This window comes from Acomys russatus, chromosome 23, assembly GCF_903995435.1.
Source record: "Acomys russatus chromosome 23, mAcoRus1.1, whole genome shotgun sequence".
NCBI lineage: Eukaryota > Metazoa > Chordata > Mammalia > Rodentia > Muridae > Acomys > Acomys russatus.
In genome coordinates, this window is record NC_067159.1 from 39,409,557 (window position 1) to 39,423,722 (window position 14,166).

General features: G+C 41.3%; 1 protein-coding gene across 1 annotated transcript; it reads left to right on the top strand.

The window, feature by feature from the left end:
- The first annotated feature begins 370 nt into the window (after positions 1–370).
- Positions 371–11,378, top strand: LOC127206356 (alcohol dehydrogenase 1). The gene is made up of 9 exons (XM_051165643.1): positions 371–403; positions 2,172–2,273; positions 2,818–2,956; positions 4,489–4,576; positions 4,673–4,892; positions 7,794–8,054; positions 9,526–9,661; positions 10,528–10,666; positions 11,264–11,378. Exons 1-9 carry the CDS (start codon positions 386–388, stop codon positions 11,286–11,288), a joined length of 1,128 nt encoding a protein of 375 aa, XP_051021600.1. The 5' UTR covers positions 371–385; the 3' UTR covers positions 11,289–11,378.
- The last annotated feature ends 2,788 nt before the right edge of the window (positions 11,379–14,166 follow it).

Genomic DNA, 14,166 nt, shown 5'->3' on the forward strand with positions numbered 1-14,166 from the left:
AAGTTGCAGCATTTTGTACGCAAAGGAAAACAGTGGTCTAACCTGACTGATCGCAGTTGAGAAAGCATGTAACCAGACTGAGCTTGCGGGGGAGGAGGGGAAAAAGAAACAAGAAAGGAAGCATTAAATCTGATGAAAACAAAATGTGCTTGTCAGCCCATCCCCAGAGCAATATTTCCTTGACAGGCCAATGCCCTTTGTTGTAACTTAACTTTCAGTGAGAATAAACTGGTGGGTGTGTTGTAAAGGGCCAGATCACGTGTGAAACCAGCTGACACCCCAGTAAACAAAATGTGTGTGCAGTCTTGGCCCAGTGCACTGGAGGAGGCAAGAAGCCTACGGGGACCCATCAATTTCTGCCTGGCCTGCAGCGAGAACAGACAGCATGAGCACTGCCGGAAAAGTAAGAAAAAAAATCTCACTGTTAGAAATATATTCTCACTAATATGCAACGAGATGCAAATTCCTGACTTAGAAACAACTTGGTCCCCAAAGTGCAATGTGTAACAAATAATTTAGTTCAGGATATGCATGAGGTTACAGAGCAGCCAGACTGCTACTAAGTATCATTAACAGGAGTGTATAGAGCCTAGATCTGTGAACGCCCTTACTTCCATCATTAACTTTCCAGTACAGGGAATAAGCCAGCAGTGACTATTTTATAAATAAGAAGTTTTTTTTTTTTAAGGTCTTTTATCAAAAGTCTGTATCTATGTTAAGAAACTAACAATGTGCTATTCTTTGTTCACATTTTTCTATGAACAGAGGAAAGTTAAATCTGATAAGAGTTTCATAAGAGGAATTTGATTCCGGGAACTTATTAGAACTGTCCCCAAAACCTTTAGATAAAATTTCCAACAAGAGGTGGATTGATTTCAAATCATTAGAATCACCCACTGCAAGATTACATTACTATGTAAACTGAGATTTGAAGGGGCCCATTAGTGCACAACTCACAAATTTCTACAAAAAAAATTCTTTAAGCAGTCTCTTCTCTGTTAAGAAAAGAAATCCAGATTTTAAGACAATTAATTCTCATAAAACTGAGTTGCTTGTTAACACTAAGAATGCAGACATATAGCACAGAGTTTTTTTTACTTGTTAATCTGTTTATGGTACCACAATTACTACAAGTAGTCTTTCAGTATAATTAATTGATTCATGTTATCTAATTGCTGAATTATAAAAGTCAATGTTTCTGTTGACACAGGGGTTATTTTAGGAGCAGGTCAAAAGTCCAAGAGCTCAATCCAACTGTGAGAACTGGGTGTTGCAAACTAAAGAGGCTTTTGCATACATTGTGGGACATGACTCCATACTGAAATGATGGGTTGAGAATCACATAAGGAGCTGGTTAGTTGCCAGTGTTTCTATTCCAATTCACTTTATTTTCTTTTACTACTGGCTGTGTTTAGGGTGGCATATTACATATTTCAAAGAAAAGTAGAAAAAAAGAGTGACTGATAAGTTAAAGGAAATAGTGAATTCATACAGCAAAACCGGAAACCAACTGTATCAATCAAACAAGAATTGAGGGACTAGGGTATCCAGGCTTTTAGGTACAGGGGTCAGTAAGAGTGCTGTGATGGATGATCTTTGGTTTATGTTTATACAGCCTAGAACACCATACTAGCCAGGAAGGCCCAGCAGAGAGGTCCCTAAATCATGCCAGCCTGGACTGCTTATTAGACTATAGTCTCAGAAATCCAATGCCTGGTGGCTAATTCTGTGATAGAGTACGTGCCTACAATACACAAAGTTCTGGGTTCTGTCCCCAACACTTCAAAAATATATTAATAATTATAACTTAGAATTAAATATATGCCCAATGACTACAGTTAAATAACCTTTTTGAGAACAGTACCAGTGACAATCAAGAAAAACAAAACAAAACCAAACCACAGGAAAGCCTAGCTTGAAAGAGCATGTGCCTCTTCATGTGGGTGTATTATGTTTAGTTGCATTTTCCTGGCCTTGGGCTATTGTATCACACATATTTAAAGGCATTTTAATGTAGTACTTACTGGGAGGCAGACCCAAGGACAGAGTATACACACACACACACACACACACACACACACACACACACACACACACATATACATACATACATTAGGAAGGCCACCATTGCAGTGATCTCGTTGAGCTGAAGTTAACTCTTCGCCTTGCAGGTAATCAAATGCAAAGCTGCTGTGCTGTGGGAGTGTCACAAGCCCTTCTCCATCGAGGACATTGAAGTTGCACCCCCTAAAGCCCATGAAGTCCGCATTAAGGTGATGCTCCTTTTCAACTTCTATAAAGTTAGGTTTGAAAACCCTCAGAAAATACTGCATACACGCGTCCAGACTTCTGTTACTGGTCCTTTAATTGTTGATCCTGACAATGAATTAATTTGTTTCTAAGGCAAGCTATCAATTCAATTGCCAAAAGTTTGAAGTAACTAAAATGCATGTTTAACATAATCCCATAATTTTTTAAACTGTTTATGAAGTGATATACATCTTGATTCCAAAACCAATTAATATTAGGTAATTTCTTGGTCCTAATTTCGTATTTTCCTATGTTCATAATGTAGCATGCATTTTTATATATTGTATAAAATCTGTTTTTCAGAGTCACAGGATAATCATTGACTCTTAATCTGTTTAATTGGGAAAAGGTAGACAAAAACACTGGAGAATCTTGGACATAATGGAACCGTTGGAATCTGGAAGCCTTAGGAATTGTTGGCAGGCTCCTCAGAAGCACGGTTTCAGGAGTGTGCGAAGGCTCCACACTCACAAACTTAGCTGATTAAACTTTATCTCTAATCTGTAGATGGTAGCCACGGGAGTCTGCCGCTCAGATGATCACGCAGTTCATGGAAGCCTGTTCACAACTCTTCCTGCGATTCTAGGCCATGAGGGAGCTGGTATTGTGGAGAGTGTTGGAGAAGGGGTGACTTCCGTAAAGCCAGGTACAGAATTCTGTTTGCCTCGCTTACAGGATGCCACTGGTTTAGCCACACTGTGTCCACCACTGTGTCTACCATATGCTCTCGTCCTTCTTGAATATAGAAAAAATAAAATATGATAAAAGGAAACTCCAGAAGGAAACGCATAGCCAAAGGTGTCCAAACACAAGACGGTTTTTAGTATCACTAACTGTGGCCTAAGGTGGTAGGTTGCACGATACATATTACTTTATCCATGTTTTTATTTTAATTTTATGTGTTCTCAGAGGTCAAGGGTGAATAAAATTAAATTTGTCATGGTGTTACCCAACATTAATTTTATCTATGGAACATAATAACCAAGCCATTTTGGGGTCCAATAACATAGGTAGCATACATGATGTAAAAACAAAAATTATATTCATCTCCAAAAAGATTGCTTTAACCAGTAGAGTCAGACATCTTCCCTTCTAAATAACTAATCAGCAAGCAGAGAATAAGAAAAGAGTTAGTCTGGTTTGAGTTCAGCTTTTATTATTTCCTGTAGTTGGAAAAAACTAACAGTAAAATGACACCTTTACTTCTCAGATTGCTTTTTCCATAGCAACAAAATTGATAATCATAAATAATTATCTTAAAAAACTGAAAATAATTTTTTATTTCCCAGAGAAAACATCTAATACACTGCTACAAACTGAGATATCCAAAGCAATTTGCGACTCATCACATTTTCATTATGCTTCCCCCAAAAATAGCTAAAATTCTTTTTAAAGCATTCGTTTAATAATAGGAGAAGCCCAATCACTTTGAAAGACCAAAAAGTAGGTGGTGGAGAAGTGGCTCAGTGGTCGGGGCTCTGCTCATCTGGAACACCCAATTGGACAGCTCACACCCTCCTGTAACTCCAACTCCAGGGGACCCAACTCCCTCTGCTGGCCCTCAAGGGCGCCAGCACACAAGTGGCATAAACACAGAGACTCTTACATGCACACGAGAAACAAACCAAACCCTAAAAAGAAGCTATCAAAGTTCTCACTTTAATTTTATCCTATGATCAAGTTTCTTTTATTTTATTTATACAATATTTCCTATGTCATGTTTTTTTTATTTTGCTTTTATTATAACTATTACATAAAATGTAGGTTTCTCCAGGATCCAACAGGAAGGCAGCAGCTCCCTTGCCACTAAAATACATATTTATCCTTAGCAGACAGAATATCCAAAGTTTGATTAGAATAATATGTGCAAAGCCCACAAGAGAAACTGAGGTACACAAAAACAGTTGACTGCTGATCTGTGGAAATGGCTGGTTTTGCTTCTCTCTCTCTCTCTCTCTCTCTCTCTCTCTCTCTCTCTCTCTCTCTCTCTCTCTCTCTTTCTTTCTCTCACTCACTCTCTCTCTGGCAATCTTCAGGCTGGGCGACAATGACCGAGGTGTGCTTGGGCCCTATCTCTTGGAAGCTTTTCAAAAACACACGCCTCTACATGTAAGCTTCGAGTTCTTGCTCTCTGCATTCCTGGACAGACATCTAAGTCATTTTGTGTTCCTCTTCCAGGTGACAAAGTCATTCCACTCTTCTCTCCCCAGTGTGGAAAATGCAGGATTTGCAAGCACCCGGAAAGCAACTTTTGTATGAAAAATGAGTAAGTTTTACTGTTGTCTTCTTGCACAATTGGGTTGTACACTGGCTTTCTTTTTTTCCGTCTCATGTCCTTTGTGTGCCTGTGTTTCCTGGACAGTTTGGCAACGCCTTCGGGCACTTTGCTTGATGGCACCAGCAGGTTCTCCTGCAAGGGAAAACCCATCCATCACTTCATCCACACCAGCACCTTCTCCCAGTACACTGTGGTAGATGAAATTGCGGTAGCCAAGATCGATGATGCCTCACCACTGGAGAAAGTCTGCCTCATCGGCTGTGGGTTCTCTACTGGTTATGGCTCTGCTGTCAAGGTTGCCAAGGTAGGATGGCAAATGACACATGGAACAAGCTTTGGGATATGTTAGTAGCACCAAAGAGGAAGTGACTGCTCATGGGCATCAGAGGGTGTTTTTGTGGAAGAGAAATATGCCTCTCCAACCCTAGTGAGAATTCACTTCACACACTCAAGAAAAACAAGAAAAGCTCTAAAATAGTACACATCCAGTTCTGGAGACTGTCCAAAGAGAAACTAGCCTGTCACAGAGATTATTTGAAGCTTATATAGCTCTTGAGCGGTGACAGTTTACATATGCTGTTGTCTGCAAATCTCTGCTATGTCCCAACTTCGAATACACTGAACAATTAAATATGTTTTTACGAGACAGGAACCGGCAAGTTTGGCTATTTGGGACAAATGGGAGATTTTATAAAGTGGAGATGCCATTACTGTTGTCTATTAAGCAAGCCAGTGGAGAGATTTTTATTGCGGAGATACTGTCACAAACTGTTGAGGTTTTTTTGGGGGGGTGTTGTTTTGTTTTGTTTAGCTTTGTTTTGTTTTTAAAGTGGACCAGCATTGTCACTTAGAGCTGTCCTGCCTGCCCAGTGGAATTTTCCTCATAAGAAAACCGATGCTTAATGGATATCCAGACTTTTTTTTTAAAAAAAAGATTTATTTATTATGTATACAGTGTTTTGCCTGCATGTATGCCTGCACACCAGAAGAAAGCACCAGATCACATTATAGATGGTTGTGAGCCACTATGTGATTGCTGGGAATTGAACTCAGGACCTTTGGAAGAGCCGACAGTGCTCTTAACTGTTGAGCCATCACTCCAGCCCAGCTGGATCAGGACTTAATGGCACTGTGCCCCAGGACAGCCTCTTTGGACCACTTGCCTGAAAGAGGCTTGTACTTTTAATAGTGGGAAGAGCCTGGTGGCCAACTGTGGGCCAGGGTTGTCTTCTGTGATGGCGATTGTGAACAAACCTTAACAGACATTATCCCAGCGAACCTCAACATGAATGATGCCAGAGGCATGGTCCCCTCTTGAGGCATGGCCCCCTCTTGAGGCATGGCCCCCTCCTGCAGTCCTGACAAGGCTGCTTAGTGGCCTGCTCATCCTTAGCTCACATAAGAGATGGTGCGCTGTTAGGTAAACCCTGCTTTGTGTGACTTAATACTTCCTAAGCATGCTTGTTAGTGGATCCTTTAAAACATCAACCTATAACTCTAGGTTTCCTCTAAATCACTTCCATAGATTTATAGTCTTGATTAAATTATTAATAGAAAAATAACACCAGAAGGAATTTGAAAGCATGAAGAAAATTCACCTGCTTTTTAACAGATGAAAATGATGCTGGTGCTGAATTAAGAAAAAGTAAATATTTTATGTTCAATAATTATATTCTATGTTTTCTATATGACTACAGTTGGAAAGAAACTTCACTCATATCAGGCAGGATGGGTTCTGTCAGGTTCTGATATAGTCAAAGCAAATGGTTTGCCTGCTCCCAGCCTTACTCTGTAAGCCTGTAGCATGGTGGCCCCCACCAAGTGGATCCTTGAAGACACAAGAAAACTATAGCAAGGCATTCATTATATTTGAGACCCCATCACTACATCTTCTCCCCTGAAACCAAAACTACACACACACACACACACACACACACACACACACACACACACACACACACACAAACACACATAGACACACATAAAACACATAAATATAAATACACAAGCATACACGCCCACTAAAAGTGATACATTTTAGGCAATAATTTTAAAAATAATCTTTCCCAGAGGGCTGAAAATATATTAGTATATTTTATTTTGTGAAATCTAAGATCCAAAAAGATAATGCTATTTGTCTAAATTTTTATTGCGGGCTACTAGGGAGAGACTGGAACTACTCCCAAACTATCTGCTGAGTCTGAAACTGTAATACATAGCAAGCATTGCTTCAATGGCTACACCAGGCCTAACAGTTTTCTAGGCAAGGTAGAAAGTGGCGATGGGCCCTATAGCCTTTAAGAACATTTGATGGATGACTAGTAAAATAGACAGTGCTAAGGGAAAATGACAGTGAGAGTACTGGGGACAGATGGTTGGTTTATTAAGCAGCCCCAAACCATTCAAGTTAATGATCCAGCCTTTCTCCAGTTTTGTGGCTTTAGTCCTAATGCGCTTAGTGCTTGGGCAGCTGCCTGTCTGCCTCAGCAGGAGGACAGGGTGAGCCTATTGGTAAGCCAAGGGCACTTGTGATCACGGCTTTCAGCCATTATGATACTGACAAGTTCTTGTTGAAGTATTTTTCCTTTGCTTCTTTAAAAACTTCAGGCTTAAAGCCCTACAAAGATTACACTGGTCTCATGGTGCCTTTTCCTAAAGTTTCGTGTCCATTTTCCTGTTGCTCTAAGCCAGGGACGACTTCTGGTTGCTTCCCAGCCGGCTTCTGTTCTCAGTACACCACGTCGGTTGTGACTGCTAGAAGTTAGTCACCAAAGGGAGTTGGATTACTAGTTAGTCTCCTGGAGTAACCTTGATGCTTGCTTCGTCTCTTCAGATTGCTTGTGTGGGGCCAGAAGATGTTATCATGAGGCTCCTGAAAACTAAAGTCCTTTCTATTTAGAACTCAAAGACCAACCGTCTAGCACAGCTGTTTGCAACTCGGGCTTCCACTTAGGGTAGGAATGGCATTCCACCTGCAGAGATTCCAATGTAATGGTTCTGGGCTCTCGGGATATGTCGAATATACAGCAAAGTTCGAGAAGCAGTGACGCATCACTTTGGGCATCTGTAACCAGAAGAGGGTTTGCCAGCAGATGGGCTGAAGTCTGAGCAGCCACGACAGAGGACAAAGCAAGGAGCAAGGCAGTGTGGGACACTTCCTAACAGTCACTGTTCCATTCTTTTTCTGCGTTTTCTGAAAAATTAGGTGACTCGAGGCTCCACCTGTGCGGTGTTTGGCCTCGGAGGTGTTGGTCTGTCTGTCATCATTGGCTGCAAAGCGGCAGGAGCAGCCAGGATCATCGCTGTGGACATCAACAAAGACAAGTTTGCGAAGGCCAAAGAGTTGGGTGCCACTGAGTGCATCAACCCTCAAGACTACAAAAAACCCATCCAGGAAGTACTCCAGGAAATGACCGATGGAGGGGTGGACTTTTCATTTGAAGTCATTGGCCGTCTTGACACCATGGTACGTAGATCTTGTCTTACATGGGCTAATATGATTTTCTTCCATAGTCTTAATATTATCTATTCCTTGAAATTAAATATTTCAATTAAATTAAATATGATGATACATTTTCAATTATTATCATATAGCAAAAAGGAATAACAAACAATTTGAGACCAAGTATTATTTTGTTAACATAAGACATGTAGAACAGAGTAACTGCTTTAATGCATCTCTCATCTCAGAGAAAGCACAGATCTGCGCATTCTCAAGCACGCAGATCAATGTGTTGGAGGAAATACCTTTAAAAAAAAAAGAATTAACAGATTCTCCCACACCCCCTAAATTTAAGAGATACATTTTATAGGATTATTTATGATTTACATGAGAAGTGCATATTAAATACTTATCGTTTAAGGTCATTAAGCACTCATTTAAGGTCAGCTGGGTATAATGATGAGAAAACCTATTGTCAAGTTTATAGTGCTTATGTTTTTGGAATCCACGTGATGTTACATTTAAATAATTGCTAAAGAATACTTCTCCAGTCACACCTCACCTAGCCAAAGACCTCTAGAATTCTACTGAGAGATGTCCCGAGACCTGACAACTCACCATTATTGAGGTTCTCCAGAAAGTCTTAGCGGAGTTGGTGATAGAAGATGGATTTTGTACCCTGTGACCGATGTTTTTCTCAGTCTTGAGCTGAGACAAGTTGCCATAGATATAAGGTCCAAGAGAGGACGGCACCTTCAAGCTCAGGGCTCTGGCTTTTCCCAGGCCCATAGCTCTGCTGTGATTCACTTGCAATTTTCCCTATCTATTCATCTTAAACTGAGTTGTCACTTGATTTGAATATCCAAAAGCCTGACAGTCTCATGTTCTGAGGACATCTGGCTTTCTAAATGTCATATTTCAAAATCAAAAGTCCAATCATCATGTATCTTCAAGGATTCTAAATCATTTTACTATAAAATGTGTTTAAAACAACAACAAAAACACCTATTGGAAGGTGAAAACTTCCAATGTCTACAGTTTATAGGACAACATAACACTGTCGCACAACTATTGGAAACAGTCCCATTCTGGGTGTAAGTACCATGGTGGGAACCTTTTAAAAGGGAATTCGACAAAAAGCCAAGACACAACTTTTGATGATGTCATCATTACATCATCTTCACCACCAAACATTTCTGGCTCAGGGTATAGTTTCGAAATTGTACTTGATGGATAAATGAAAAGCAAATTAGCCAACCCATAGATTGCCTGAGAGTCACGTGATGGAGGAAACTGTGCTCCTTTGAGGACCCAGCCTTTACATGCTCATAATAATGTGTGCTTCTTTATTAGTTCCTAAGGAGGAGTCAAGCATAGATAAATTAGTTCATTAAAAAAAAAACATCTTCAGCACATTTCTTCGTATCGCACGAAACTGTCCACTGTGAGTAGAGACCACAGGAGAATCTACTTTACACGTTACTTTTTATTCCAGACGTCTGCCCTGTTGAGCAGCCATGCCGCATGTGGTGTGAGTGTCGTTGTAGGGGTGCCTCCTAACTCCGAAAGCCTCTCAATGAACCCCATGCTGCTGCTGATGGGACGCACCTGGAAAGGAGCAATATTTGGTGGTACGTATGTACAGCTAAGGAGCAGATCCTGAGTCTGTCCATGTACGTCAAGGTGGACATGGGTACTTGTGTGTGGAGACCAGAGGACATTTGGTGTCGTTACTCGGGAGCCCTCTGCCTTTTCCTTTGAGAAAGGACGTCACAGTGGCCTCAGGCTAGCCTCGCTGGCTGGAATCTACTGGTTTCCTCTCTCCAGACCTGGAATTACAAACACTCCCACCACTGAGTCAGTTGGTTGGTTGGTTGGTTGGTTGGTTGTTACTGTTTCATTTTTGTTTTCTTTTGTTTTATATTCTGAAGATCAAACTCAGGTCTAAGAACTTTATTGACTAAGTCCTCTCCTCAGCTTTTTGAGGATCAAATGCTTAACTTATTTCAGAATTTCTTCCCTTTTGCAACAGAAAAGGTCAGAATTTAGAAGGCATCATGGGTTAAAAACACGAAAATTGCTGTTTTCTCTAAGCAAGAACTGCTGTGGAAAATCCCAAGAGAAGCTCCTCTGCATCCCCATTAACCTGCTAGGGCTTTCCTAGCTCCTTCTACTTGTGTTTTTGTGAGGCCTCAAAATGCCTCACAGGACACAGGAAATCCAAGGCAGTAGTTTGTGCCTATACCCACTACCTAAGTTCAGACAGCTCCCTTACTTTGGGTATAAATACCTGCAATTTAAGTTTTCTGGAAAAGAGCCAATATGCCACCTTCCTTAGCCAGCGACCCTGGCTTATCAGGGTGGCATACTGTAAAGATGTTAGTGCAATATTGATTAACCCTCTGTGTCTGCCATGGCAGCCTCTGGACCATCGTACTTTTATGAGCTTTAGTTTCCCTGGAAACTGCATCTAATGGTGACACCATTTTCTTTTCAGGCTTTAAAAGTAAAGATTCTGTCCCTAAACTTGTGGCTGACTTTATGGCTAAAAAGTTTCCATTGGAACCATTAATTACCCATGTTTTGCCTTTTGAGAAAATAAATGAAGCATTTGACCTGCTTCGTGCTGGAAAGAGGTAAGCTTTGAGGTTATTTTTATGGTAGATGAATTGGCTAACAGAAAATGAAGGGGACATGGGACAAGAGCAAACACGGAGTGCCTGGCTTCTGTCATCATGTCAGGCTCTGCACACAGATGTGTGACTTAGGGCAATTTACAAACCTAAGCCTTGGTTTTCACAGTTTCTAAAATGGACAAAGTGTAATAGACTACCTCACAGTGCTGCTGTTTAGGATGAAATTTAAATGAGAAAATAGTGCCTAAAAGCATCTGCAAAGTGCATGACAAACAGCACACAGGAAATGCCTCTTGTTGCACTATTACGTTTCTTACACAAGGCACACAGGCTTTCAGTATTATTTAAGAATGCTAATCTAGAACCAAAATGGCAGTCATATTAGTGTGTTATGTGTGGCACTAGAGTTGGAGAGAATGCAAGAGAGATGAGAAAAAGGTGGGTTGTTCATTTACCAAGTTGAGCTTGGCCACAGGGATGGACCTGGGATAGCTGGAAGCCCGGATGGATTTTCACTGAGATTCATCCCACATTCACTCACATGGGGAGTGCAAATTGTGGAGTGTGAAAACAATATCTTCTATTTTTGTATTTTAGTATCCGTACCGTCCTGACATTCTGAGAGCACATCGATGCCTTCTCGTGTACAGGTTTCTGGCCTCCCCACCCCACCGAATCACAGCACCAGCCACACCACGGCCTTAATTTGAGACACAGTCAATAAAGCACTTGTATAAGATTTCCATAAGAAACTGAATTTTCTGTGAAACCGTTTTCAAATACACATTTAAAATCGTAGTGAGAGCAGTCACACCCCAGCTGGGGAACCGGAGGGTACCAACTCTTCTTATTTGATTGACATAGATCATCTTTTCCACTGGGGACAGTATGTCTGGTGACATCCTGCATTCTTTTCAGTTAGGAATCTTCAGATTTTTCTACCCAAACATTCACAGGATGACCTATGTGCTCAGTCTTCCAGCTACACCCCTTTCCACTGCCTGTACTTTCTTCTTCATGAAATTTAAGAGTGTGGGGTAAAACCCACAGTGTGCCAATAGATAGACCTAGGTTGAAAACTGGAGAATCTCTGCCTCAGTAGCTAAAAAGAAACATCACACATCTCCACTCTGCTTTTATGCTCTTTTGTGGACAATGAATATGCAATTGTTCCCATAAATAAAATTGCATCTGAAATAATGACTCAACACCTCCAGATACAGTAGGGTGGAGGCAAAGCAATGGGCTCTGAGCTATGCTTGCAGTGTTTAACAGGCCAATAGGCTGTTGTAGAACTAGGGAACCAGGCCACGATTCTGAGGACATTACTCCGGAGTTGAAGAAAGAGCAAATTGACATTTGATAATGTCTTGCTTCCACTGATAAATCATTCTGTTACCCCCATACTGTACTAACCATTACTGGGAATTCCTTTTAAATATTAATGCTTCATCCAAACACATTAAACACTGTCTGCCAAATATCTAACAGTATTCAAGAAGTGTATCCCTGCATAAGAAGAGAAAAAGTGGGGAGGTAAGCATAACAGTAAATTGGGGGAGGTTTATCAGGGGTCAAATACTCTTCTGAGAAGATATATGTGCATTTGTATGAATGAGTATGTGGACTTTTGGAGATTATGCACATCTGTGTCAATAGGTGTGTGGACTTGAGATGTATGTGACTTGTATGAACACTCATGTGGACTTGAGAAGATGTATGTGACCCGTATAAACAGGTGTGTGGATGTAGCTTGCTCATTTCATTCACCTGGGACTCAGGGTTGTAAAATGGTCTTTGTGGCACTGCTTTAATTATCAAGAGAGCCCTGAGCTTTCTGAAGATCTCACAAGACTAAGTCAGAGGAAACTCAGAGAGAGAAAAAAAACTGGTTTCTGCACCTCAGCCTGATCCTTCAAGTATCCAGCACGTCAGCGAGTAACACGGGAACTTTATAACCAGCAAAGCAAGTCAGACAGATCACCAGATACTCCATGTGTACGGGAAGGAATACATATTCACACATGCACATGTATGTGTGCATATGAACTCAGCCAAACCTGTGTGTCCTCAGTCATCGACACATGAACACTACCTCTATGTCACTCCCAGCCATCCCTCACCTTCTAACTCCTCCCATGTTCCCTTCAACCAAAATCATGACCCCCCCCCACTAATTATTGTCGCTACACAGTTATTATCTTAGTTAAGATTTCCATTGTGATCAAACACCATAACCGAAAGCAGATTGGTGAGGAAAGGGTTTGTATTTCAGCCTACAGCCTACAGTTCCACATCACACTCCATCACTGAGGGAAGTCAGGCCAGGAACCTGGAGGCAGACTAACTCAGAGGCCAGAAGGAATCCTGATTACTGTTTTGCTCTCCATGACTTGCTCAGTTGGCTTTCTTATAGCACCCAGGACCACCAGCCTAGGTATAGCACCACCCACAGTGGGCTGGGACTTCTGCCCATAGTTTGAGAATGTATTGCTTTAATTCTTTGATAATTTGTGACATAACTCAAAGTAAGAGATTGATTTCAATAATTTCACAAGCTTGTCCTTGTATAATACCACTTGTCAAGTTCTGGGGAAAAATTCAAATTTTGCTATAAAGAAATAAAATCAACCAGATGGTGTAGCATATGCCTGTAATTCCAGGACCACACCTCCCCCCAAAAAAGAAGGCAGTGGAAGGAAGAAATGAGGGGAAAGTGCCAAAACAATGTGCAAGAAAACTGCTTGTAATATGTGATTGGCAACAAATTGCTATCCCTAATATCTATATGCTTTTTCATTTAGGGAGGAATAAAAAGAACTCAATAGAACAGACAGTAACAGAAGCTTCCAGAAGACAAATCAGTGTCTAAGGAGCATGTGAAATAGTGCTGAGCCTCAGCAGTGATCAGACTACAGCATAAAACCGCAGGGCCATGTCTCTACTCGCCTGCTGGCCTATGTTCCTCATAGCTGTGAGTCGTCACAGGCTCCTGGCAGCCACTTGGATAGTAACTAACCTGTAGGAACATGCGTGTCCACTCCCCCAGCAATGCTGCACTTGCAAATAACTCCATAGAAATGAAAGTGTAAATGCATAAAAGGACAGGGCTCTTCACCCCAGCCTCTTTATAGTGGGAGTACTTGAACAATTTAACTGGAAGACTAAGGCTTCTCGCTTCCTGTGTGGTAGGGTAAGTGACCCTTCAGACAGAACAATTATGTCTCCACCTCTGGTAGGCAGGGGCATGGTCCATCCCCAGTCACACATGGCCAGGTTCAGAATTATGCATCTTGTGATCCAAGTTTTGTGAAAGTCAGAACAGCAGATAAAAACTCCCGATTGTCCGCATATAGCTTTCTGTGCCTATGGTGAAAGCTCCAGAGTCCCGTGGGAGGGAACGTCACAGCCGGCCTTGGACTTCTTAACCCCTCAGAAAGACCGTGCAAAGGGACAAAACAATAGTTTCAAATGCCAACATTGTGAAATAGCTTGGGGCA